This window comes from Streptopelia decaocto (assembly GCF_964273445.1).
Source record: "Streptopelia decaocto genome assembly, chromosome: 29".
In the NCBI taxonomy this organism is placed as follows: Eukaryota; Metazoa; Chordata; class Aves; order Columbiformes; family Columbidae; genus Streptopelia; species Streptopelia decaocto.
The window spans coordinates 255,073-278,045 of NC_138684.1; the positions used below are offsets into that span (position 1 = coordinate 255,073).

General features: G+C 59.9%; 1 protein-coding gene across 3 annotated transcripts; it reads left to right on the forward strand.

Moving 5' to 3' along the window:
- Positions 1 to 5,351: 5,351 nt before the first annotated feature.
- On the forward strand, positions 5,352 to 22,299 carry OLFM2 (olfactomedin 2). 3 transcript variants are annotated; one of them, XM_082073990.1, is made up of 7 exons: positions 5,352 to 5,510; positions 9,342 to 9,491; positions 11,030 to 11,185; positions 13,323 to 13,542; positions 14,023 to 14,129; positions 16,081 to 16,704; positions 22,257 to 22,299. In XM_082073990.1, exons 1-7 carry the CDS (start codon positions 5,373 to 5,375, stop codon positions 22,275 to 22,277), a joined length of 1,416 nt encoding a protein of 471 aa, XP_081930116.1. In that variant the 5' UTR covers positions 5,352 to 5,372; the 3' UTR covers positions 22,278 to 22,299. The 3 variants fall into 3 exon arrangements, with proteins under 3 accessions (XP_081930116.1, XP_081930115.1, XP_081930117.1); XM_082073989.1 differs by lacking the exon at positions 22,257 to 22,299 and having other exon boundaries at positions 16,081 to 17,003; XM_082073991.1 differs by lacking the exon at positions 22,257 to 22,299 and having other exon boundaries at positions 5,471 to 5,523; positions 16,081 to 17,003.
- The last annotated feature ends 674 nt before the right edge of the window (positions 22,300 to 22,973 follow it).

Genomic DNA, 22,973 nt, shown 5'->3' on the forward strand with positions numbered 1-22,973 from the left:
TGCTAAAACGCTCCCCGACAACCCCCTTAGTGAAGCACTGGATGTGGCGGCGCCACCAGTCGGCCCAACGCCCGGGGGGGGCCTCATCCAGCCCCCCCCAAAGTGTCCCCATGTCCCCAGGCCAGGACACGAGCCGGGGGGTTTGGGGGGGGTGTTAAACCTCCTCCTTCACCCCTAACGCTCTGCCCCTCCGTGGGGCGGCGGGGGAGCCCCCGTCGCTTTGGGGGGGTCACGGCACAGCCCCCCCCCGCGGCAGAGGGGACAGGGGACGGGGTTGGGGACGCGCGGCTCAGCCCGCGCCCGGTGCTGTCGCGGTTACTGTACCATAAACCGACTGTATCGCCCCGAATCTGTGCGGATCCTCATGAAAACGGGCGGGGGGGGGTCCCCGCCCCCCCAAAACGGGGGGTTGTGAGGCCCTGAGGCTGCTGGCCCCGTGTCCCCATTGTCTCTGGGGTGTGAAGCCGCTGCCGGCCCCTCCTGCCCCCCCCGGACCCAGAGAGCTGCCCCCACCATGGGCTCCCAGCCCTGTGTCCCCGTGGGGCAGTTTTGGGGGGGACGGGGAACACTCGGTCCCCTGGGGGGGGCTGCAAGGGCAGGGTTGGGACCTGGACATGGGGGCAGCTGGACCTTGGTACCCCCACCCCAAACACCCCGGGGCAGGAGAGGGGACCTGGTGGGGTCCCCCCAAACCTCCATCCCAAGGGACCCCAGGGCAGGAGGGGGGACCTGGTGGGGACCCCAAAACCTTCATCCCCAGCCACCCTGGAGAGGGGACCCAGAGCAGGAGAGGGGACCCGGGGGGCTCCCTAATTCCCCCCCCAAAACCTCCATCCCCAGAGACCCCAGAGAGGGGACCCCAAAGCAGAAAAGGGGACCGGGGGTTGTCCCCCAAAACCTCCCTCCCCAGGATCCCTGGAGGGGGGACCCGGCGCTGCCCACCCAATCCTCCCCCCCGCCCCAAACCTCCCTCCCCAGGGACACAGCGAGGGGACCCGGGGCCGCCCCACCCGTGGGACCGTCCGTCCCGCCGCGTCCCCCGCGCATCCGGGGCCGGGCTGCGAGTACCGGGGGGGACACGGGTATCGGGGGGGAGACACGGGTACTGGGGAGGGGGATACGGGTAACGGGAGGGGGTCACGGGTACCGGGGAGGGGGATGCGGATACCGGGGGGGACACAGATACCGGGAAGGGGACACGGGTACCGGGGGGACACGGGTACCGGGGAGGGGGACACGAGTACCGGGGAGGGCCACACACGCTTGGCCGCCCCCTCCCTCCCTCCCGGTCCATCCCGGTTCGGTTCCGCCCAGCCCGGCCCGGTTCCCCCGGCGCCTCCAGCCTCCCGTACCGGGCGCGCCGCCCCCTGCACCGGGGCCGGTGCGGCGGCTGCAGCCGGTGCCGCGCGGGGCCCGGTCGGGGCGGGGGCGCCGAGAAACGCGGCGGCGGCGGCTGCGGCTGCGGGCCCGGCCGGGGGATGCGGCTGCGGCGGCGCTGAGCGGCCCCGGGAGCGGCCCCGGGAGCGGCGGGGGGAGCGGCCCCGGCCCGCTGAGGCTCCTCCGGTAGCGCCCCCGGTGCGGCGGCTCCGGCGGGGTCGGTGCCTGCAGGATGCGCTTCCTCCCCGGCCTCCTCCTCCTCCTCTCCGCCGGCTCCCCCGCGATGCAGGTGAGGGTGGGGGGGCACCGGCGGGCGGGGGGGGCGGGCGCTGCCCGCAGCTCCCCCGGGGGTGCCCGTTTGGCAGCGGGGCCGGTGGGGACGCCGGGACCCGCCATGGGTGTGTCCCCGCGATGGGGACACCGGGGGACACCGGGCACCCCGAGGCGCCCGCTGAGGGACGCTGGGGGGGTCTGGGGGTGGCACTGGGTGCAAGGTGGGCGCTGGGTGAAGCCCTGGGGTCCCAGTGCCCTCCTGGGGTGGGGACAGTGGAGTGTCCCCTGTGGTGCCACCTGGGTGGGGACAGTGGAATGTCCCCTCCCTTGGCACCCCTGGGGGGGCCCGGACTGCGCCCTGGACGCTGGGGCACCCGCCCCATCCCAGCGATGGGGACACACGGGTGGCTCCGGTGGGACCAACACGTGGCCACCGAGGACGAAGGGTCTGTCCCCATGTCACACGATGTCACCCGGGTCACACCACACACCCCGGGCTGTCCCCAGCACCCGCATGGACACGGGGTGCCAGCTGCCCCCACCCTGGGGACACCGCGGGGTTGTGGGGGGAACAGGCACCCATGGGTGCACCCCAACTGGGCTTGGGGCCCTTGAGCTGCCCGGGGGGGACAGGGGGTGACGTGGGGTGACACGGGTGCCCCGAGAGCTGCCACCACGGCAGCACCGGTTCCTCCTCGTCACCCAGAGCCAGCTGTGCTCCAGCTGTGCCGGCGCCGGCAGCTGCGCGGGTGCCACGGGGTTGTGCGCCGTGTCCCGGTGAATCCGCCACCACCTCCCGGTGACACCGCGGGTGACGCCGTCCCAGGAGGTGCCAAGGGGCCAGAGTGCGAGGCCCGAGCTCCGTGTCCCCATGTCCCCCCGGACCCCGGGGCTGCCTCCATCCTCCCAACCACCCCGGCTGGTCTGGGGACCCACCATGGGGACACGGCTGGTTTGGGGACCCACCATGGGGACACGGCTGGTTTGGGGACCCGCTATGGGGACACAGCTGGTTTGGGGACCCGCTATGGGGACACAGCTGGTTTGGGGGACTCGCTATGGGGACACGGCTGGTTTGGTGACCCGCTATGGGGACACAGCTGGTTTGGGGGACTCGCTATGGGGACATGGCTGGTTTGGTGACCCGCTATGGGGACACAGCTGGTTTGGGGACCCGCTATGGGGACACGGCTGGTTTGGGGACCCGCTATGGGGACACGGCTGGTTTGGGGACCCGCTATGGGGACACAGCTGGTTTGGGGACCCACCATGGGGACACAGCTGGTTTGGGGACCCGCTATGGGGACATGGCTGGTTTGGGGACTCGCTATGGGGACACGGCTGGTTTGGGGACTTGCCATGGGGACACGGCTGGTTTGGGGACCCGCTATGGGGACACAGCTGGTTTGGGGACCCACCATGGGGACACAGCTGGTTTGGGGGACTCGCCATGGGGACACGGCTGGTTTGGGGACTCAGTATGGGGACAGGGCTGCTTTGGTGACTCCCCATGGGGACACGGCTGGTCTGGGGACCCACCATGGGGACATGGCTGGTTGGGGGACTTGCCATGGGGACACGGCTGGTCTGGGGACTCCCCATGGGGACATGGCTGGTTTGGGGACACACCATGGGGACACGGCTGGTCTGGGGACTCCCAATAGGGACACAGCTGATCTGGGGACTCCCCACGGGGACAGGGCTGGTTTGGGGACTCGCCATGGGGACAGGGCTTGTTTGGTCACTCCCCATGGGGACACAGCCGGTTTGGTGACTCCCCATGGGGACACAGCTTGTGTGGGGACACCCTGGGTGTCCCTGTCCCCCCCGCAGCCCCACGGGTCTCCCCTGCTCGTGTCCCCAGGCCCCAGGTGCCGGGGCTGCTGTGGGACCCTGGTCCTGTGGGCGCCACCCACCCGGGGGGGCTCATCCGGGGGGTGGGTGCTGGATGGGGCCTGGGGACCCCCGGGGGGGTCTCGTTGTTCCCCTTTCCCCTACCCCACCCTATGGCTTTGGGGTCACCCCCCCAAAAAAAAATGGGTCCTTAAGTGGCAGCTGTTCTGTTGGGGGGCAGAGCGTGGGGACCCCACCTCGGGTGGTGGCTGCACCCAGCGTGGACCCCCCCCCCGTGGGGCCCGATCCCCACTCGGGGGGTCCCTGGGTACTTAAGGGGGGGGGGTCTCAGATGTGAGCCCCCCCGCTTTGGTCCCTCCTGGGTGGCCCCACCTACCAGGGACTTGTCCCTGGGGACACGGGGACAATTGTCCCTGCGGGTCCCCTCCCCGAGCCGGTGTCAGGAGCCCCCCCAAAACCCGCGTGGGGGAGGGGGGGCTGTTTGGGCGGGAGGGGGTGGGGTGTTCCCCGTGGTCCCCCGTGTGCTGTGCGTGGGTGTCCCCACGCGGTGGCGCTGTGGGACCGCGACACGCGGGACGGCGACACGAACGGGGGGCGGACGCTCCAAACCTCGGGGGTCCCGGGAGGGGGGGGCACCCACAGGTTTGGGGGACCCCGGGGGACCCATGGGGAGGGTCCCCGCGGCTGTGGGGGCTGAGGATGGAGAGGAGGATTTGGGGGGTCTGGGGGGACCTTGGGGGTCTCAGGGGTGCTCGGGGGGGGCTGCAGCCCGAACCGGGACCACCCCGAACCGGGACCACCCCGAACTGGGACCATCCCGAACCGAGACTGGGTGGGACCACCCTGAACCGGGACCATCCCGAACCGGGACCAGCTGGGACCCCCGAACCGGGACCATCCCGAACCGGGACCAGCTGGGACCCCCGAACCGGGATCATCCCGAACCGAGACTGGGTGGGACCACCCTGAACCGGGACCATCCCGAACCGGGACCAGCTGGGATTCCCGAACCGGGACCGTCCCGAACCGGGACCAGCTGGAACCCCCGAACCGAGACCACCCCGAACCGGGACCAGCTGAGACCCCCCGAATCGGGACCACCCCGAAGCGGGACCAGCTGGAACCCCCGAACCCAGGTCACCCCGAACCGGGACCAGCTGAGACTCCCCAAACCGGGATCATCCCGAAGCGGGACCACCCCGAAGCGGGACCAGCTGAGACCCCCCCGAAGCGAAACCAGCTGGAACGCCCGAACTGGGACCATCCCGAACCGGGACCAGCTGGAACCCCCGAACCGAAATCATCCCGAACCGGGACCAGCTGGAACCCCCGAACCGAAATCATCCCGAAGCGGGACCAGCTGGAACCCCCGAACCGGGACCATCCCGAAGCGGGACCAGCTGGAACGCCCGAACTGGGACCATCCCGAACCGGGACCAGCTGGAACCCCCGAACCGAAATCATCCCGAACCGGGACCAGCTGAGACCCCCCGAACCGGGCCCATCCCGAAGCGGGACCAGCTGGAACGCCCGAACCGGGCCCATCCCGAACCGGCCCCACCCCGACGCGGCTGGTCCGCCCCACCCCACCCCACCCCATCCCGCCCCCGCCCCCTCCCGGGGCTCCATCCCGAGCCGTTCCGAGCAGACCCGCCCCAAAGCGGGGCCGTACCGGGCTGGCCCGGGGCCAGCGGCGCCGACGTCACTCCGGAGCGGCGCCGGCCCCGTTAAAAGGGCGAGCGCGGCGCGGGGGCTCCGCAGGCGGCGCGGCCGGTGCGGGGTTCGCCCCGGTGGGCACCGGTAACGGCGGCGGGGGGGGGCGGGAGCGGGAGGGGGGGCTGTGATGGGCATGCGGCGGCGACGGCGACATGACGGTGCCGCTGCTGAAGATCGGGGCCGTGCTGAGCACCATGGCCATGGTCACCAACTGGATGTCCCAGACGCTGCCGTCGCTCGTGGGCCTCAACGGCACCGCCGTGTCCCGGGCCGGCACCTCCGAGAAGATCGTGAGTCCGCCCGGTACTGCGGGTACCGGGGGGTTGCGGCGGGGGGGGGGGATGCGCGGAGCTGCGCCACTGAAACCGGCACCGGGTGACCCCGGGATGTCGCACACCGGGACCCCCCCTCCGCCTTCCCCCGGGCACCCCCCCGTCCTCCTTCCTGCGCTTTCCCCAGGATACAGGACCCCCCCCACTTTGCTGGGGATTCCCCCGGCATGGGGACCCCCCATTCCGAAGGGCACAGGGAACCCCTTCCCAGCGCCCCCCCCCCAAGCAGGGTGCACCAGGGACCCCCCAATGCGGTGGTGTCCAATGGAGGAGCCCCCCCCACCCAGAGGGGTCAGAAGCCCCCCATCTTTCCCCTGGTACACTCGAGCTGGGTAGTTCCTGAGGGCTGGGGCGGGGGGGGTAACTGGACCAAGTGGGTGTTGGCTCTGGGGGGGGGCTCCTGAATAGGAACGATGGGTGACCCCCCCCCCGCCCCAAGGCAGGGACACCCCAAATTTGCCCTGGGGGTCTCCAGGCTGGTGTCACCCATGGGAGAGCGGGGGTGGATGTGGGGTGTGAAACCGATTGGGACCTGGGGGGGGGCAGGTTTTGGGGGGCTGGGCTGAGCTCTGGGTGATGCTGCAGGTGTTGGGGGGCCCCCGGCGGGGGGGGGGCTGGGCTGGGTGGGGGCGGCGGGGCCTGGTTGGCACCCAGTGGGGGACACCGGGGTCCTTTGTGGTGAGAACCCCCCCCCGCGGTAGCCGGAGCTCCCCATTTTGGGGGGGAATCCTGCCCATGGGGGTGCTTGTGCCAATCATGGTTATGGGGGGGGGGGTGATGCAGTTTGGGGGTGTTGGAGGATGGGCACAGCCCATCTGGACCCCCCCCCCCCCCACTCCCAGCAGTGACCCCCCCAGAGTCATTGGGGGGTCACCAAGCTGCCCCCCCCCCCGGCTCTACCAAACCACGAGGCTCTTTCCCCGCAGCCGTCAATGCAGCGGGATCCCGGGGATCCCTCGGGATCGTTTTGGGGGTTCGGTTCCCAAGGGACCCTCTGCAGAGGATGAGCGCGGGGGCCTTCATCATCATCACCCCCCCCAAACAGGCAATCGTGTTGCAGGGCAATTAGCGGCGCTCGGGGTAACGCGGGCGCCGCTCTCCGATAATTAGTTAATCATTAATCACTCTTCGGCATTGGGTGTTAAACCATTAATCACCGGGCAGCAGCGCGGCCGAGGCGGCTGGAACGGGCTCAGCCGCCCACGGGGCTGATCTCCCACCTGGGTTTAGCAAAGCGGGGCTTTTCCCTGCTGAAATGAGCCGAGCTTACCCAAAACTGGTTCTATCCTCCAGGCTTTGGCCGGTGGGGCCTTTCGCTGTTGTTTTGGGGGCCCCGAAGCCCCTTCCTAGAAAACAGCGGTTCCGTTTCTGCCCGGACACCCAGAGCTGGGCTCACCCAGGCCTGGCCTGGCTGGTCCCATCCGCTCGGCCACCCCGGGCTTTTGGGGACCCCGCTTTTGGGGACCCCGGAGCAATCAGCGTCTCCCACCTTCCCATGGAGGAACAAGGTGATGGGGAGCGAGCGGAGCATCTGCAGCGGCTCCATCACGAGGGGGTAGAGACACGGAGGGGGCTCTTGCATCCCCCCCATACTGATTTGGGGCGCATGCTGCCCCCCGTGTCCCCCACCATGGAGCCAAGGGGCCGAGCGGGGACTCTTGGGGACCCCGTGGGGGCCCCGGCTCCTGGGGTGTCAGCAATTTCTCCTCTCCGGCTCCGGCATCTTGCCCGGGGAGCTCTAATGAATAACCCAGCGCCAGATTGCACAGCCTGCGTTTAACCTCATCACGGCGCCGAGCCGCAGCGGCACCCCCAGCCATCCCCTCCATCCCGGGGGGGGCGTTATATTTGCATGGCGGGGGGCTGGATGCAGGAGAGCATCCCCCCGGGGGGGCTGGCTCTGGCTTATGGCTGCTCACCTGCATCCCGGGCTGGACCGCGGGGTCCCGGCGCCGTTTGGCTCCAGCGCCGTTTGGCTCCAGCGCCGCCCGCATCCTGCCCGCCACAGGCAGCTGCCTGCTGTTAATTATTCATTAGCCCTCTATCAAGTATTTATGGCGCGGCCAGACGGGTCCCGGCGAAGGCGAAACGGCTCCTCGGTGACTGCGGATGCTCTGCCCTCCTTGGCTTTCATTGGTTGTGTTTTGGGGGGAGAAATGAAGGTTTTGGTGCCCAGGATGATTCCGGGAGCATAAGGGTGGGAGGTTGTTCCCAATATGTATTGCCGATAATTGCTCATTAATTTAATCCACCAGAGCGAGCGGCCGGCGCCTTCCTAAGGGTTTGTTGCCCCCCGATGTGACTCGGCACCGGGGTCGGCTCCATCTCCGCTGGAATAAACCCTCTATTTACCCCCCCCGGTGATAACGCAGCAATTTACCCACTTAAAGGCGAGTTTTACGCCGCCGGTTAATTCATTCTGGAGGCTGGAGAACGGCGTTTGGTCCAATAAATCCCTTCCGATGGGAAACATGACGTTAAAACCACGGCGTGTAAAGCAAAGTGTCGTCCCCGGCTTGTTATGGGGAGCGGGTCATTTATCTTACCCGGCTCGGCACGGAGAGCGACGAGCGTGCTCTTGATTTCCATAATTAATAATTATGAATTACCCGTGAAATGCTAAATGGCCCGGCGCAAAAACGCCGCGTTACGGCACGAATTAATCACCAAAGGGGAGGGAGAGGGGGGTGTTTCTTCATCTCTCTGTGTGGTTTTTAGGAAATGGGGGGAGAGGGAGCGTGGGGTGGGCACCCCCAACTTGGGGTGCAGGGGGGTGTGCTGGTATTTCCCCCAAGGGACCCGAAATTCGAGGGGAAGAAGGAATGAGCAATTTGTACTTGTATGAAATGGTGTCGTGGAGGAAGTTCCTGTCTCGTTAATTCAATTAGGGGGAAATAATGGGCTGGGTTTGGGGGAGGAAGAGGAGGGATGTGGTGCTGGCTGGTGGGGATGATGGAGAGTGGTGGGAGGTGATGGAGAGCAGTGGGGGACGATGGGGACCGGTGGGGACGATGGAGAGTGGTGGGAGATGATGGGGAGCGGTGGGAGATGATGGAGAGCGGTGGGAGACAATGGGGACTGGTGGGGACGATGGAGAGTGGTGGGAGATGAGGAGGAGCCGTGGGGATGATGGAGAGCGGTGGGAGATGATGGGGAGCTGTGGGGATGATGGGGAGCTGTGGGGATGATGGGGAGCTGTGGGGATGATGGGGAGCTGTGGGAGATGATGATGGAGAGCGGTGGGAGATGATGATGGAGAGCGGTGGGAGATGATGATGGAGAGCGGTGGGAGATGATGATGGAGAGCGGTGAGAGATGATGATGGAGAGCGGTGGGGGTGATGGGGAGCGGTGGGAGACAATGAGGAGTGGTGAGAGATGATGGAGAGCGGTGGGAGACGATGAGGAGCGGTGAGGATGATGAAGAGTGGCATAAGATGATGGAGAGCGTTTCCTCCCCATTTCCTCCCATCCCACTGTCACTTTGCGGCCAGCGCGGGACTCGCGGGCGGCTGAAATCGCCGTATTTCGGAGCAGATGCGCTTTGCCGGCACCGAGCGGGGATGGCGACGGTGCTGTGGCGCTTCGGGAAGGGTTTGGGGCGCTCACCCTGATGCTGGAACCTCATCCCCTTGCTGGCTTGTCCCCAGATGGGTGACAAGGATGCTCCGGTGTCTCCCCAAGGCGACGCCAGCCCTGTGGGTTTTGGGGAGCCCGGGTGGGCGTGGGGAGCCCGGCGTGGGCTCCGGCACCCTTGGGGGGCGCTGACACCCCGTTGTCTCTCCCGCAGACCCTTTTCCAGAGCCCGGACGAGGGCTGGCAGGTCTACACCTCGGCTCAAGCGCCCGACGGCAAATGCCTCTGCACGGCCGTCATCCCCGTGCAGGGCAGCTGCTCCCGCGACCTGCGCAGCCACCAGCTCCGCCAGCTCATGGAGAAGGTGAGCGGTTAATCAGCTCTTAATTGGCATAACCAACCCGCTAACGAGGCGGTTAATTAGTGGACACACAGCCTTGCCTGTGGTCCCAAACCCAGGGTCCTTCGCTGTGTGCGATCCGGTTGAATCTGAGCGCACGGAGACGAGATGTTGTTTATTAGTAATTACTATTGTTTCTTGTTAATTGCTGATTGGGTGATTTGCAAGTCGCTCCTGTCTTTGGGAGAGGAGCAGACTGGCCTAAAACCGAGAGGATTCTGCCAACAGGATTCATTCCTTTAAGTGGTAACGACTACAATTCCCGCCTTTGGGACTGAATGTATGCACATATCTATCTATCTCTATCTCCTATGTCTCTATCTCCCTCCTCTATCGTCTCTATCTCCCTCCTCTATCGTCTCTATCTCCCTCCTCTATCGTCTCTATCTCCCTCCTCTATCGTCTCTATCTCCCTCCTCTATCGTCTCTATCTCCCTCCTCTATCATCTCTATCTCCCTCCTCTATCATCATCTCCTCTATCATCATCTCCTCTATCATCATCTCCTCTATCATCATCTCCTCTATCATCATCTCCTCTATCATCATCTCCTCTATCTATCTCTATCTCTGTCTCTATCTATCTATCTCTGTCTCTATCTATCTATCTCTGTCTCTATCTATCTATCTCTGTCTCTATCTATCTATCTCTGTCTCTATCTATCTATCTCTGTCTCTATATCATCTATATCTATATCTATCTATATCTCCCATCTTTTCTAAACTATTCGAGTGACTGCACCACAACCACCACATGTTGCGCTGTAACATACGAATAGAACAGTTACCAACACAATCATTACAATCGGTTTCTTAACCCGCGGCTGAATCAGGAAGCCAGGACCCCAATGGCATCCAAACGCATTGAGATCCATCGGAGGTTTTGTTTATTACATACGGATATATTCCATAGGACGTTCCCAAATCTCCTCCAGCTCACCCATGATCCTTTTGGGCCGATCAACACATTCCACGCACCTTCCCCTCCCCTCATTTAATCCCCTCCTGGTTTTCACACGTCCGCACCGCAAACCCCATTAAACTTTCATTATATCGTGCCGCAAAGACGCCTCTTGAGCGGCTCCCTCCCGATGCGGCGGCACCGTAAATACCGGCGCTCATCAATAAATAACCGTTTGGGGCGCGCGGCCGCATTCGCACCGTTTCAAAGCCTGGAAATATAATAACTCTGCCGGCTGCGGCAGATGGAATTAAAGAATGAACGCTCAGAGAAATGTGCGCTCGGGTGGGTTAAGAAAGCAAATAGGAGCTGAAGAGGGATGAGTAAACCACGTTATTTTATATGTTAAAGATGCGGGGGGAAGAGTTTTATCACAACTGTTTCGATAAATGCCGGCGCGGTGGAGCTGGAAGATGCTCGTCCCGCGGTTCCGTGTCCCCACCATCCCCATCCCCTTCCTACCTCCACAGCCCAAATTCTCGGTGCTGCGGAGGGTTCGTTAATTAGCCCAAGGGGTAATTAACCCCCCGTCGCGCCCCGCAGGTGCAGAACATCTCGCAGTCCATGGAGGTGCTGGACCTGCGGACCTACCGGGACCTGCAGTACGTGCGCAACACCGAGTCGCTGATGAAGGGCTTGGACTCGCGGCTCAAGGTGGCCGCTGAGAGCCAGCGGAGCCTCAACGCCAAGAGCTTCCAGGTGAGCCCGCGCGGCCCCCCCGACGAGGCGCTCGCACCCCCCGGACCGGCTGGCACGGGGGGGACATGTGGTGACATGGGTGGGCATCCTGGGAAGGGTCCTGCTTCGGGTGGTCCAGGGGTCGAGCATCCCTGCGGTGTCCCCAAGCTGAGCATCCTTGCGGTGTCCCCAGGGTCGAGCATCCTTGCAGTGGTCCAGGGGTTGAGCGTCCCTGCGGTGTCCCCAAGCTGAGCATCCCTGCGGTGTCCCCAGGATTGACCTGCACCCCTGCGGTGTCCCCAGGGTCGAGCATCCTTGCGGTGTCCCCAAGCTGAGCATCCTTGCAGTGTCCCCAGGGTCGAGCATCCTTGCAGTGGTCCAGGGGCTGAGCACCCCTGCGGTGTCCCCAGGGTCGAGCATCCCTGCGGTGTCCCTAGAGCTGAGCATCCTTGCAGTGGTCCAGGGGCCGAGTGTCCCTGTGGTGTCCCCAGGGTTGACACTGCATCCCTGCGGTGTCCCCAGGGTCGAGCATCCTTGCAGTGGTCCAGGGGCCGAGCATCCCTGCGGTGTCCCCAGGGTCGAGCATCCTTGTGGTGTCCCCAAGCTGAGCATCCTTGCGGTGTCCCCAGGGTCGAGCATCCTTGCAGTGGTCCAGGGGTCGAGCATCCTTGCAGTGGTCCAGGGGTCGAGCATCCTTGCAGTGGTCCAGGGGCTGAGCACCCCTGCGGTGTCCCCAGGGTCGAGCATCCCTGTGGTGTCCCCAAGCTGAGCATCCTTGCGGTGTCCCCAGGGTCGAGCATCCTTGCAGTGGTCCAGGGGTCGAGCATCCCTGCGGTGTCCCCAGGGTCGAGCATCCCTGCAGTGGTCCAGGGGCCAAGTGTCCCTGCGGTGTCCCTAAGCTGAGCATCCTTGTGGTGTCCCCAGGGTCGAGCATCCTTGCAGTGGTCCAGGGGTCGAGCGTCCCTGCGGTGTCCCCAGGGTCGAGCATCCCTGCGGTGTCCCCAGGATTGACCTGCACCCCTGCGGTGTCCCCAGGGTCGAGCATCCCTGTGGTGTCCCCAAGCTGAGCATCCTTGCAGTGGTCCAGGGGCCAAGTGTGGTGTCCCCAAAGCTGAGCATCCCTGCGGTGTCCCCAGGGCTGAGCACCCCAAGCAGGAGAAGGTGCTCAGACAACGCAACCCACCCCCAGGGCCACATTCTGCCACGTCCCCGGGTGCTGCGGGGTCGGGGGGACGGAGGGGGAGCCGTGGCGGTGACAGAGCAGCAGAGACGGCCAATTCCCAGCCCATCTGGCTGCGAATCGACACCTCTAATTAAACGAAGCCCCGATTCCCAGCTGCCGGGCGCCGCGTGCCGATCGATGCGGCCGGCGAGGCGACGCTGCGGCGGCTCCGCGCCCCCAGAAATCCCATCGCCTGCCCCCCCGCTGGGCCACCGGTTTATTTTGGGAAGCTCGGAGCTCGGTCCTGACAGCCAAAGAGCGTTTGTGTCTCGGGAGCCGCTGGTTCTGGGCGCTGGGTGGACGCTGACAGCTGTGGGGACGAGGCATTGATTAAACAGCGGATGTCTGCGCTGGTTTAAGCACAGCGGGAGGTGCTGAGCCCCGCGGCTGGGGGGGCACGGGAATGCTGGCCCAAAATCCAGCCCAAAATTAAAGGTGATGAGGGAGGGAAGGCGCCGTGTTCCCGTGAAAACCCATGGAGCCGTGGGACGGTGGATTTAGAGCATCCTTGAGCAAAGGAGACTTGGTAGAGCTGCTCACAGCCAGGACTGGCCTCCTAGGCCGAGCTTAACCTCTTAACCTCCTCCTAGTGCTCGGATAAGCGGGGATTCTGCACCCCCTGTTGCTCTCGTTGCTGCATCCTCCCGCATCCCGGCTCCCCGGAGCATCGCTGGGGCCGCATCCTGCTCGGTTCCAGCGCCGGCGATTGATCACCCGAGCGCTCGCATGATGCGAAGCCTTGTAATTGCTATTAATTACCACCGCAGGGAATAGGGCTTGTCTCTGGCGTGTTAACGAGGCTGCGTTGGGGCCGGGAAGCTCCTCGCTACCCCCAGAGGGATGGACAGAAGCACCACCAGCCTCCAGGATGGGGCTTCGTTTAAGCCGGGGGGGTGTGTTTGGTTGGTTTTCTTTCCTCTTGCACCCCTTAAACAGGAGCTGAAGGACAAGATGACGGAGCTGCTGCCCCTGCTGCCCGTCCTGGAGCAGTACAAGGCGGACACGCGGCTGATCGTGCACCTGAAGGAGGAGGTGCGCAACCTGTCCGGGAGCCTGCTGGCCATCCAGGAGGAGATGGGCGCCTACGACTACGAGGAGCTGCAGCAGCGGGTGCTGATGCTGGAGGCTCGGCTGCACGCCTGCATGCAGAAACTGGGTATGGTGTCCCCCCCAATGCAAAAACTAGATACGGTCCCCCCGTCCTGTGCAAAAACTGGGTATGGTTCCTCCCTCCTGTGCAAAAATGGTACGATCCCCCTCGTGCAAAACTGGGTATGACCCCCCCCATCCTGTGCAAAATCTGGGTACGATTTCCCCCTCCTGTGCAAAAATGGTATGATCCCCCCGCCCCGAGCAAAACTGGGTACGATCCCCCCCCCCCGAGCAAAACTGGGTACGATCCCCCCCCCCCGAGCAAAACTGGGTACGATCCCCCTCCTGTGCAAAAAGTGGGTCCGGCGGTGTCTCTCCTTTCAGCACCCCCATCCCGCCGCCCTGTCCCCTGTCCCCAGCGGCTCCTGATGGGGGGTCCCTGTTGGCTCCCGGGGGTCCCCGATGGGTGTGAGACGCTCGCCGGGCGGTGTCGCGGTCCTGGGTGCCCCCCCCCCAATCCCAAGCTCTTTCTTTCCCCCCGCAGGCTGCGGGAAGCTGACGGGCGTCAGCAACCCCATCACCATCCGAGCGTCGGGCTCGCGCTTCGGGTCGTGGATGACGGACACCATGACGCCCAGCGCCGACAGCCGGGTGAGCGACGCGGGGACGCTGGGGACAGCACCTCGGTGCACACTCGCTGGGGTGCATCCTGCACGTGCACACTCGCTGGGGTGCTTGCACCCTTGTGCACACTCACCTGGGTCCTTGCACCCTTGTGCATGGTCACCAGGGCTCTTGCACCCTTGTGCACGCTCGCCGGGGTTCTTGCACCCTTGTGCATGCTTATCAGGGCTCTTGCACCCCTGTGCATGGTCACCAGGTTGTTTGCACCCTTGTGCATGTTCACTGGGCTGCTTGCACCCCTGTGCACGCTTGCCGGGGCTCTTGCACCCCTGTACATACATGGTCACCAGGGCTCCTGCACCCTTGTGCGTGCTTGCCAGGGTTCTTGCACCCCTGTGCATGGTCACCAGGTTGTTTGCACCCTTGTGCACACTCGCTGGGGTGCCCGCACCCTTGTGCATGGTCACCGGGGCTCTTGCACCCCTGTGCATGGTCACCGGGGCTCTTGCACCCTTGTGCATGGTCACCAGAGCTCCTGCACCCCTGTGCATGGTCACCAGGGTTCTTGCACTCCTGTGCATGGTCACCTGGGTGCTTGCACCCCTGTGCATGGTCACCAGGTTGTTTGAACCCTTGTGCACGCTCGCCGGGGTGCCCGCACCCTTGTGCGTGGTCACCAGGGTTCTTGCACCCTTGTGCATGCTCATCGCATGCCCGCACCCTAGTGCACGCTCGCCAGGGTCCTTGCACCCTAGTGCACCCTTGTGCATGCTTGCCAGGGTTCTTGCACCCCTGTGCATGGTCACCAGGGCTCTTGCACCCCTGTGCATGCTTACCAGGGTTCTTGCACCCTTGTGCACGGTCACCAGGGTTCTTGCACCCTTGTGCACGGTCACCAGGGTTCTTGCACCCTTGTGCATGGTCACCAGGGTTCTTGCACCCTTGTGCATGCTTGCCGGGGTTCTTGCACCCTTGTGCATGCTCATCGCATGCCTGCACCCTCGTGCATGCTCACCAGGGTCTCTGCACCCTTGTGCACGCTCGCCAGAGTCCTTGCACCCTAGTGCACCCTTGTGCACGCTCGCCGAGGTGCCTACACCCTTGTGCGTGCTTACCAGGGTGCCTGCACCCCTGTGCACGGTCACCAGGTTGTTTGCACCCTTGTGCATGCTCGCCGGGGTGCTTGCACCCTTGTGCACCCTTGTGCACGCTCGCCGGGGTTCTTGCACCCTTGTGCATGGTCACCAGGGTTCGTGCACCCTTGTGCACGCTCGCTGGGGTGCCCGCACCCTTGTACATGCTTGCCAGGGTACCTGCACCCCTGTGCACTGTCACCAGGTTGTTTGCACCCTTGTGCATGTTCACTGGGGTGCTTGCACCCCTGTGCACGCTTGCCGGGGTTCCTGCACCCCTGTGCATGGTCACCAGGTTGTTTGCACCCCTGTGCATGGTCACCAGGGCTCCTGCACCCCTGTGCATGGTCACCAGGGTTCTTGCACCCCTGTGCATGCTCACCAGGTTGTTTGCACCCTTGTGCATGGTCACCAGGGCTCCTGCACCCCTGTGCATGGTCACCAGGTTGTTTGCACCCTTGTGCATGGTCACCAGGGCTCCTGCACCCCTGTGCATGGTCACCAGGGCTCTTGCACCCTTATGCATGCTCACCAGGGCTCCTGCACCCCTGTGCATGGTCACCAGGGCTCCTGCACCCTTATGCATGGTCACCAGGGCTCTTGCACCCTTGTGCACGCTCGCCGGGGTGCCCGCACCCTTGTGCACGCTCACCATGGCGTCCACCCCCTCATTAAAAATTACCCAAGAATTGATCTCAGAAAGCGCAGAAAACGTGGTTCAAGGGGGAAGCCAGAAAACCGGCGCGTCCCGGCGCGTGAACGGCTGCACGTGCCGGGGGGCGCCCATCCCGCTGGGGTCGGGCACCCCGTTCGGGCCGGGCGCCCCTAACCCGAGCGCGCCGCAGGTGTGGTACATGGACGGCTACTACAAGGGCCGGCGCGTCTTGGAGTTCCGCACCTTGAACGACTTCGTGACGGGGCAGAACTTCGTGCAGCACCTCCTGCCGCACCCCTGGGCCGGCACGGGCCACGTGGTCTTCAACGGCTCCCTCTACTACAACAAATACCAGAGCAACATCGCCGTCAAGTACCATTTCCGCTCCCGCAGCGTCCTGGTGCAGCGCAGCCTGGCCGGCGCCGGCTACAACAACACCTTCCCCTATTCCTGGGGGGGCTTCTCCGACATCGACTTCATGGTGGACGAGAGCGGCTTGTGGGCCGTCTACACCACCAACCAGAACGCCGGCAACATCGTGGTGAGCCGGGTGGACCCCCAGACGCTGGAGGTGCTGCGGAGCTGGGACACGGGGTACCCCAAGCGCAGCGCCGGCGAGTCCTTCATGATCTGCGGCACGCTCTACGTCACCAACTCCCACCTCGCCGGCGCCAAGATCTATTTCGCCTACTACACAAACACTTCCAGCTACGAGTACACGGATATTCCCTTCCACAACCAGTATTCCCACATATCCATGCTGGACTACAACCCGCGGGAGAGGGTGTTGTACACCTGGAACAACGGCCACCAGGTCATCTACAACGTCACGCTGTTCCACGTCATAAAGACGTCGGGGGAGCTGTGACCGCTCGCTCTTATTTTTCTACACTTCAGCCTTATAGCCGTTACGGAGCCTTCCTCCTCCTCCTCTTCCTCCTCTTTGAGTTGTGTTTTATTCATTTCTTTGGTTCATGGCGCATGGATCTTCCGCCTTCATTTGAGCTGAACTCAGTTCTTTTCGATTCTCTGATTTTTCTTTTCCGATTTACATCTTTATTTTGATGGCAAATAAAAAAACGGTCTCGTCGTTCGATGGGGCTCGTGCTGCTGCTTTTCTTTCCCTGTTTTTTTTTCTATTTTAAAGGGTTATTTGTATTTGTATTCCCCCTCCCTTCCCCGCATCCTGTATTCTCCAGATGTGCGCCGGCAGCCAGAAACCTTGTTTATGGGCATGTTTAATGCATGCGGGTGCGGCGCTGGGGAAATTACAGCCGGGAGGAAGGGAAGGGAGGGGAAATCATAGCGAAGCTGCGGCAAGGGGGGGAGCAGCCCCCGCACCCCAAAACTGAGCACCCATGGGGCAGCGGGGAGGGGGTGAAGCCCCCAGAGGTCGCCTCAATGTTGCGGGTTCCCCAGAGTCCTGGGACTTTTGGGCAGGGAAAAGGGGGGACTGGTGAGCCCTGGAGCCCCAAATTGGGGTGGGAGTGCTGGGGCACGTTGAGGCTCCTCCAAAGGAGGGAGGAAAATGGGATAATTCCCACTAATCCCATCAGCCGCGGGTGCGCGAGACCAGCAGGTTTGGGGGCTGCTCCCCGATCCCATTCCCATTCTGATTTCCATCCCCATCCATATTCCCATCCCTATCCCATCCCGTTCCTTTCCCGTTCCCATCCTCATCCCTATTCTCATCCCATTCCCATCCCTGTTCTCATCCCAATCCCATTCCCATTCCATTTCCATCCATATTCCCATTACCATCCCAATTCCCATCCTCACCCCTATTCTCATCCCAATCCCATTCCCATCCACATCCCCATCCTCATCCCCATTCCCATCCCATTTCCATCCATATTCCCATCCCCATTCCCATCGCTATTCCCTCCTCATCCCCATTCCCATCCCTGTTCTCATCCCAATCCCATTCCCATCCATATTCCCATCCCAATTCCCATTCCTATTCTCATCCCATTCCCATCCATTCCCATCCATATTCCAATCCCCATTTCCATCCCGAATCCCATTCCTATTCTCATCCCAATCCCATTCCCATCCATATTCCCATCCCCATTCCTATCCCCATCCCATTCTCATCTCAATCCCATTCCCATCCCATTTCCATCCCCATTCCCATCCCAATTCCCATTCTTATTCTCATCCCAATCTCATTCCCATCCATATCCCCATCCCCATTCCCATCCCAATGTCCCATCCCCATCCTATTCCCATCCCTTTCTCATCTCAATCCCATCCATATCCCCATCCCCATCCCTTTCTCATCTCAATCCCATCCCCATTGCCATCCCCATCCCTTTCTCATCTCAATCCCATCTCAATCCCATCCCCATCCCATTCCCATCCATATCCATATCCCCATCCATTTCTCATCTCAATCCCATCCCCATTCCCATCCCAATGTCCCATCCCCATCCTATTCCCATCCCTTTCTCATCTCAATCCCATCCCCATTGCCATCCCCATCCCCTTCTCATCTCAATCCCATCTCAATCCCATCCCCATCCCATTCCCATCCATATCCATATCCCCATCCATTTCTCATCTCAATCCCATCCCCATCCCATTCCCATCCATATCCCCATCCCCATCCCTTTCTCATCTCAATCCCACCCCCATCCCATTCCCATCCATATCCCCATCCCCATTCCCATCCCAATGTCCCATCCCCATCCCGTTCCCATCCATATCCCCATCCCCATCCCTTTCTCATCTCAATCCCATCCCCATTCCCATCCCAATGTCCCATCCCCATCCCGTTCCCATCCATATCCCCATCCCCATCCCTTTCTCATCTCAATCCCATCCCCATTCCCATCCCAATGTCCCATCCCCATCCATATCCCCATCCCTTTCTCATCTCAATCCCATCCCCATCCCATCCCCATCCATATCCCCATCCCCATCCCTTTCTCATCTCAATCCCATCCCCATCCCCATTCCCATTCCCATCCCTTTCTCATCCCATCCCCATCCCCATCCCATCCCATCCCATCCCCATCCCCATCCCATCCCATCCCATCCCATCCCATCCCCGTGTTCCCCACAGCACCGGCCACCACCGCAGGTCTCCGGCCCTCGGTCCCCTCGCCATCTCCCCAAATGCCACCGCAGCCGTGACAAAGACTGATGGGGCTGAGCCTCCGGTGCACGGGGACGAGGACGATGCCACCCGTGTCACACCAGAACCTCGCTCCCCTTGGGTGCCATTGGGGGGGACCGGAGCCCTGTCCCCCCAGTGCTGCAGTGCAGCTGCTTCTCGAGCCACATTCAGTTGGTACCTACGGCACCAAAAACCCTTTAAAACCCCCCAAAACATCATTTCCTATTTATTCGGCTACAAAATAAAGGTGTGTGGGGGGTGCAAAACATAACCCAGAGCACTAAATACCCTGAAATGTGTAGAAACTCTGCTGGCGAGCAGCGCTGGATCCTGCGGGCTGGGTTTTTCCAGCTGCTTGGCATTCCGGAGGAGAAGCGGCGTCAATTGGTTATTCAGCTGGGGATGAGTTCGGGGGGGGGCTGCGGCGCCTTAAATAAAGGGGTTTCCACACTATTTCAGCTGTTTTCCCCATAGAAAGGGGTACGGTGGATGCCGGGACCCCCCACCCATCCCTCGCTCTCGTTAATAATTGGCTTCGTCATTAAAGCGTCAGCAAATCCCCCCCCCCCGGGATCCAACGCTCGTCAGCCGGAGCCGTCACCCCCCGCCGGACCCCTCTCCCCACGCACAGCTCAATAATTGAGGGTTTATTGGTGGCCGGCGGCGCTAAAATAGGATGGAAAAGGGAAATAAAGGGGTTTAAGGCTTCGTTTGCACCCCCCCCGTGGGTTTATTATGGGGGTGGGTTACGGCCAATTATCCTCAGCGGGGTTAATTAATGGGTTGGGGGATCCCCTGCTGCCACATTGATGGGTCGGGGGGGATACGGAGGGTCCTCCCTGTGCTGGGTTGCTGGAAATGTACAGAAAGAGCTGGAAACCTCATAGAGAATATACATATATTAATGATAATAGGCAGAAATCTCATCTAGAATATACATATATTAGTGATAATAGGCAGAAACCTCATATAGAATATACATATATTAGTGATAATAGGCAGAAATCTCAGCTAGAATATACAGTATATCTCTAATATCTATAATATGTTTTCTATAATATGGAGAAATCTTCTCTATAATATTTCTATAGTATCTATAATCTATAATTTAGCATAATCTATTATTCTATGATATCTATATCTAGTATCTATAATCTATAATTTAGCATGATCTATTATTTTATTATATCTATAATATCTTCTCTATAATATCTCTATAGTATCTATAATCTATAATTTAGCATAATCTATTATTCTATGATATCTATAATATCTCTATAGTATCTATAATTTAGCATAATCTATTATTCTATATCTATAATATCTTCTCTATACTAAATTATAGATTATAGATACTATAGAGATATTATAATCTATTATTCTATAATATCTATAATATCTTCTCTATAATATCTCTATATCTACATATTATCTATAATATCACAGAGTATTAATATAATATCTAGAAATCTTGTCTATAATATGCATATTAGCTATAATATGCAGAAATCCTATATATAATATACATATTATCTATATGTATAGAAGTCTTATCTATAATGTATAGAAGTCTTATTGATAAGACATAATAATATAGTATTAATATATATTATCTATAGTATATAGAAAGCTTAGTGATAATATACACATATTATTTATGATATATAGGCCCCTTACCTATAATCCACACAGCTATAATATCTATAGGTAATTTATAGGGGGGTGTTATATACCTTATAACTGACCATACACCAAAAAGTAGTGAAATCCAGACTATTGGGGACCCCAAATCTCCTACGACCCCCCAATCCCACTTTAATATTTAATGTGAGACTGGAAATAACTCAAAGAGTTTTAATTTATGTAAAAAACCCGCCCTCCCCCACCCCCTTCCAATGGGGAAAACCAATTCCCCCTTATCTTTAATTAATTAGCCGGTGCTAATGAAAGCATCGCATCGCCGTGCCGAGGCGGGATTGCAGCGGCGATAGCTGGAAATTAAGCTGATAAATAATAGATGCTCACCGTTAATGAACTAATTTCAAATGGAGATTCAAATGGAGACCCGTTCTGGCAAAGAAAAGTGATTTAAGCGAAGCTTATTTAGGTCTCCGGCACGTTTTAATGGCCTGGGTTGCTACTTTGCTTTTATTTCTTCCAGTGGTGGGAGAAAAACGAGGGAAAAGAAATAAAACATAAATATATAGGTGGATATAAGAAGATAAATGGGGTCTAATTGTGTAATGGGGTCTAATTTGTCTTTGGAAGGTGAGGGAATCGCTGGTGGTTTATGGAGCGTCGGTAAATCACGGCACCGGATTAAACTGTCGGGATAACACACGCTGGGGGGGAATGTGGCAGGGGGTGGTGTCCCCCAAGCACCATCCTCCTTGAACCATTGGTTATCCTCCAATAACCACCTTGAGCCATTGATTATTCTCCAATAACCACCTTGAACCATTGGTTATCCTCCAATAACCACCTTGAGCCATTGGTTATTCTCCAAACACTACCTCGAGCCATTGATTATTCCCCAATATCTGCCTCAAGCCATCAATTGTCCTCCAATAATGACCTCAAACCATGAATTATCCTCCAATAACCACCTCAAACTATTGATTATGCTCCAATAACCACCTCGAACCATTGATTATCCTCCAATAACCACCTCGATCCATTGACTATCCTCCAAACACCACCTTGAACCATGAATTATTCCCCAATACCCACCTCAAGCCATCGATTATTCCCCAATACCCACCTTGAGCCATCGATTAACTCACGGCGTAATTTCCTCACCTTCTCTCTTCTGCTTTTCTCCTTTGTTCTCTTCTCATTTTCTCTTATTTTCTCCTATTTTCTTCTCCTTCTCTTCTCCTCCTCATATCTTCTTCTCTTTTCTCTCCTCCTCTTCTCCATTTCTATCATCATCATCTTCTCCTCTTTCCTCCATCCCAGTAGATCCTGCTGACCAGCCCAGCTCCTCCCAACTCAGGTGGGGCAGGACGAGCCTAAATTAGGACAAGCCTATATTAGGAACTCTGTCAGCAGCAGCCACCCCTGTTAGGGCTCAGATCTTCCTCCTTTTGCTCCTCTTCCTCGAAGATGCACCCATGCAACAGCAGCTCTCGCCCCTTCAAGCAGAGGAAAAGCCTCGGTGTGTTACTGGGATTAAGGGAGCGGGGATACTGGGATGGGGCTTTGCTTACTGGGATGAGGCTTTACTTACTGGTCCTTCCCTTCTGCAGCCACCAGGATGCACGAGGTGACCGAGATCCGCATCAAATACCCCAACAAGATCCCGGTAAGGGCTGCGAGGCTCTTTGCTAAAATCTTTTGGGGTCCCCCTGCCACAGGGGTCCCAAAACCCCCCGGTTTTACCCCACAGCATTTTCTCGGCCTCGCAGGTGGTTGTGGAGCGTTACCAGAAGGAGAAGACCTTGCCCCCCTTGAGCAGGACCAAGTTCCTGGTGGCCCAGGACCTGCCCCTGTCCCAGTTTGCCGTCACCCTGCGGTAAGGGGTTAATGACACGGGGTGGTCAAGGTGTAGTTTGGGGTAAGGGGGGGTCCGCAGAGCTGGACCAGTACAAAAACCCAGCCTGGTGCTGGGAAACAACTTGGCTTGGAAGCTGCTTTAGGCGTTTGCTTTGCTGGGCCAAGTGTTTAGGCTCAGCCTAATGCAATTAGCCTTTGCAATTAGCCAAGAGCATTTGCTTGCCAATGCATGTGGAGCCTGATGGCGGAATTCCTGCAGCCTCCTTGGGATCAAAGGCAACAATTAACGCCTTTCCTAGGGCTTGCAGCACAGGTGAGTTGCTAATTAGGGCTTGGTAATTAGCAGCCATGCAAACGAGCAGCACTGTTGCAGCTGCCTTGAAACCTTTGGGCTCTGCTTGAAATCTCTCCCAAGAACCAACATCTAGGACGAGGGGAAATGTCACAGGGGAGGTTGAGGGTGGAAATTT

Coding starts and splice junctions, on each gene's coding strand:
- OLFM2 (XM_082073989.1), top strand. CDS start 5,373: ATGACGGTGCCGCTGCTGAAGATCGGGGCCGTGCTGAGCACCATGGCC. Junction 11,186..13,322: donor TCAACGCCAAGAGCTTCCAG/GTGAGCCCGCGC, acceptor CCCCTTAAACAG/GAGCTGAAGGACAAGATGAC. Junction 13,543..14,022: donor CGCCTGCATGCAGAAACTGG/GTATGGTGTCCC, acceptor TTCCCCCCGCAG/GCTGCGGGAAGCTGACGGGC.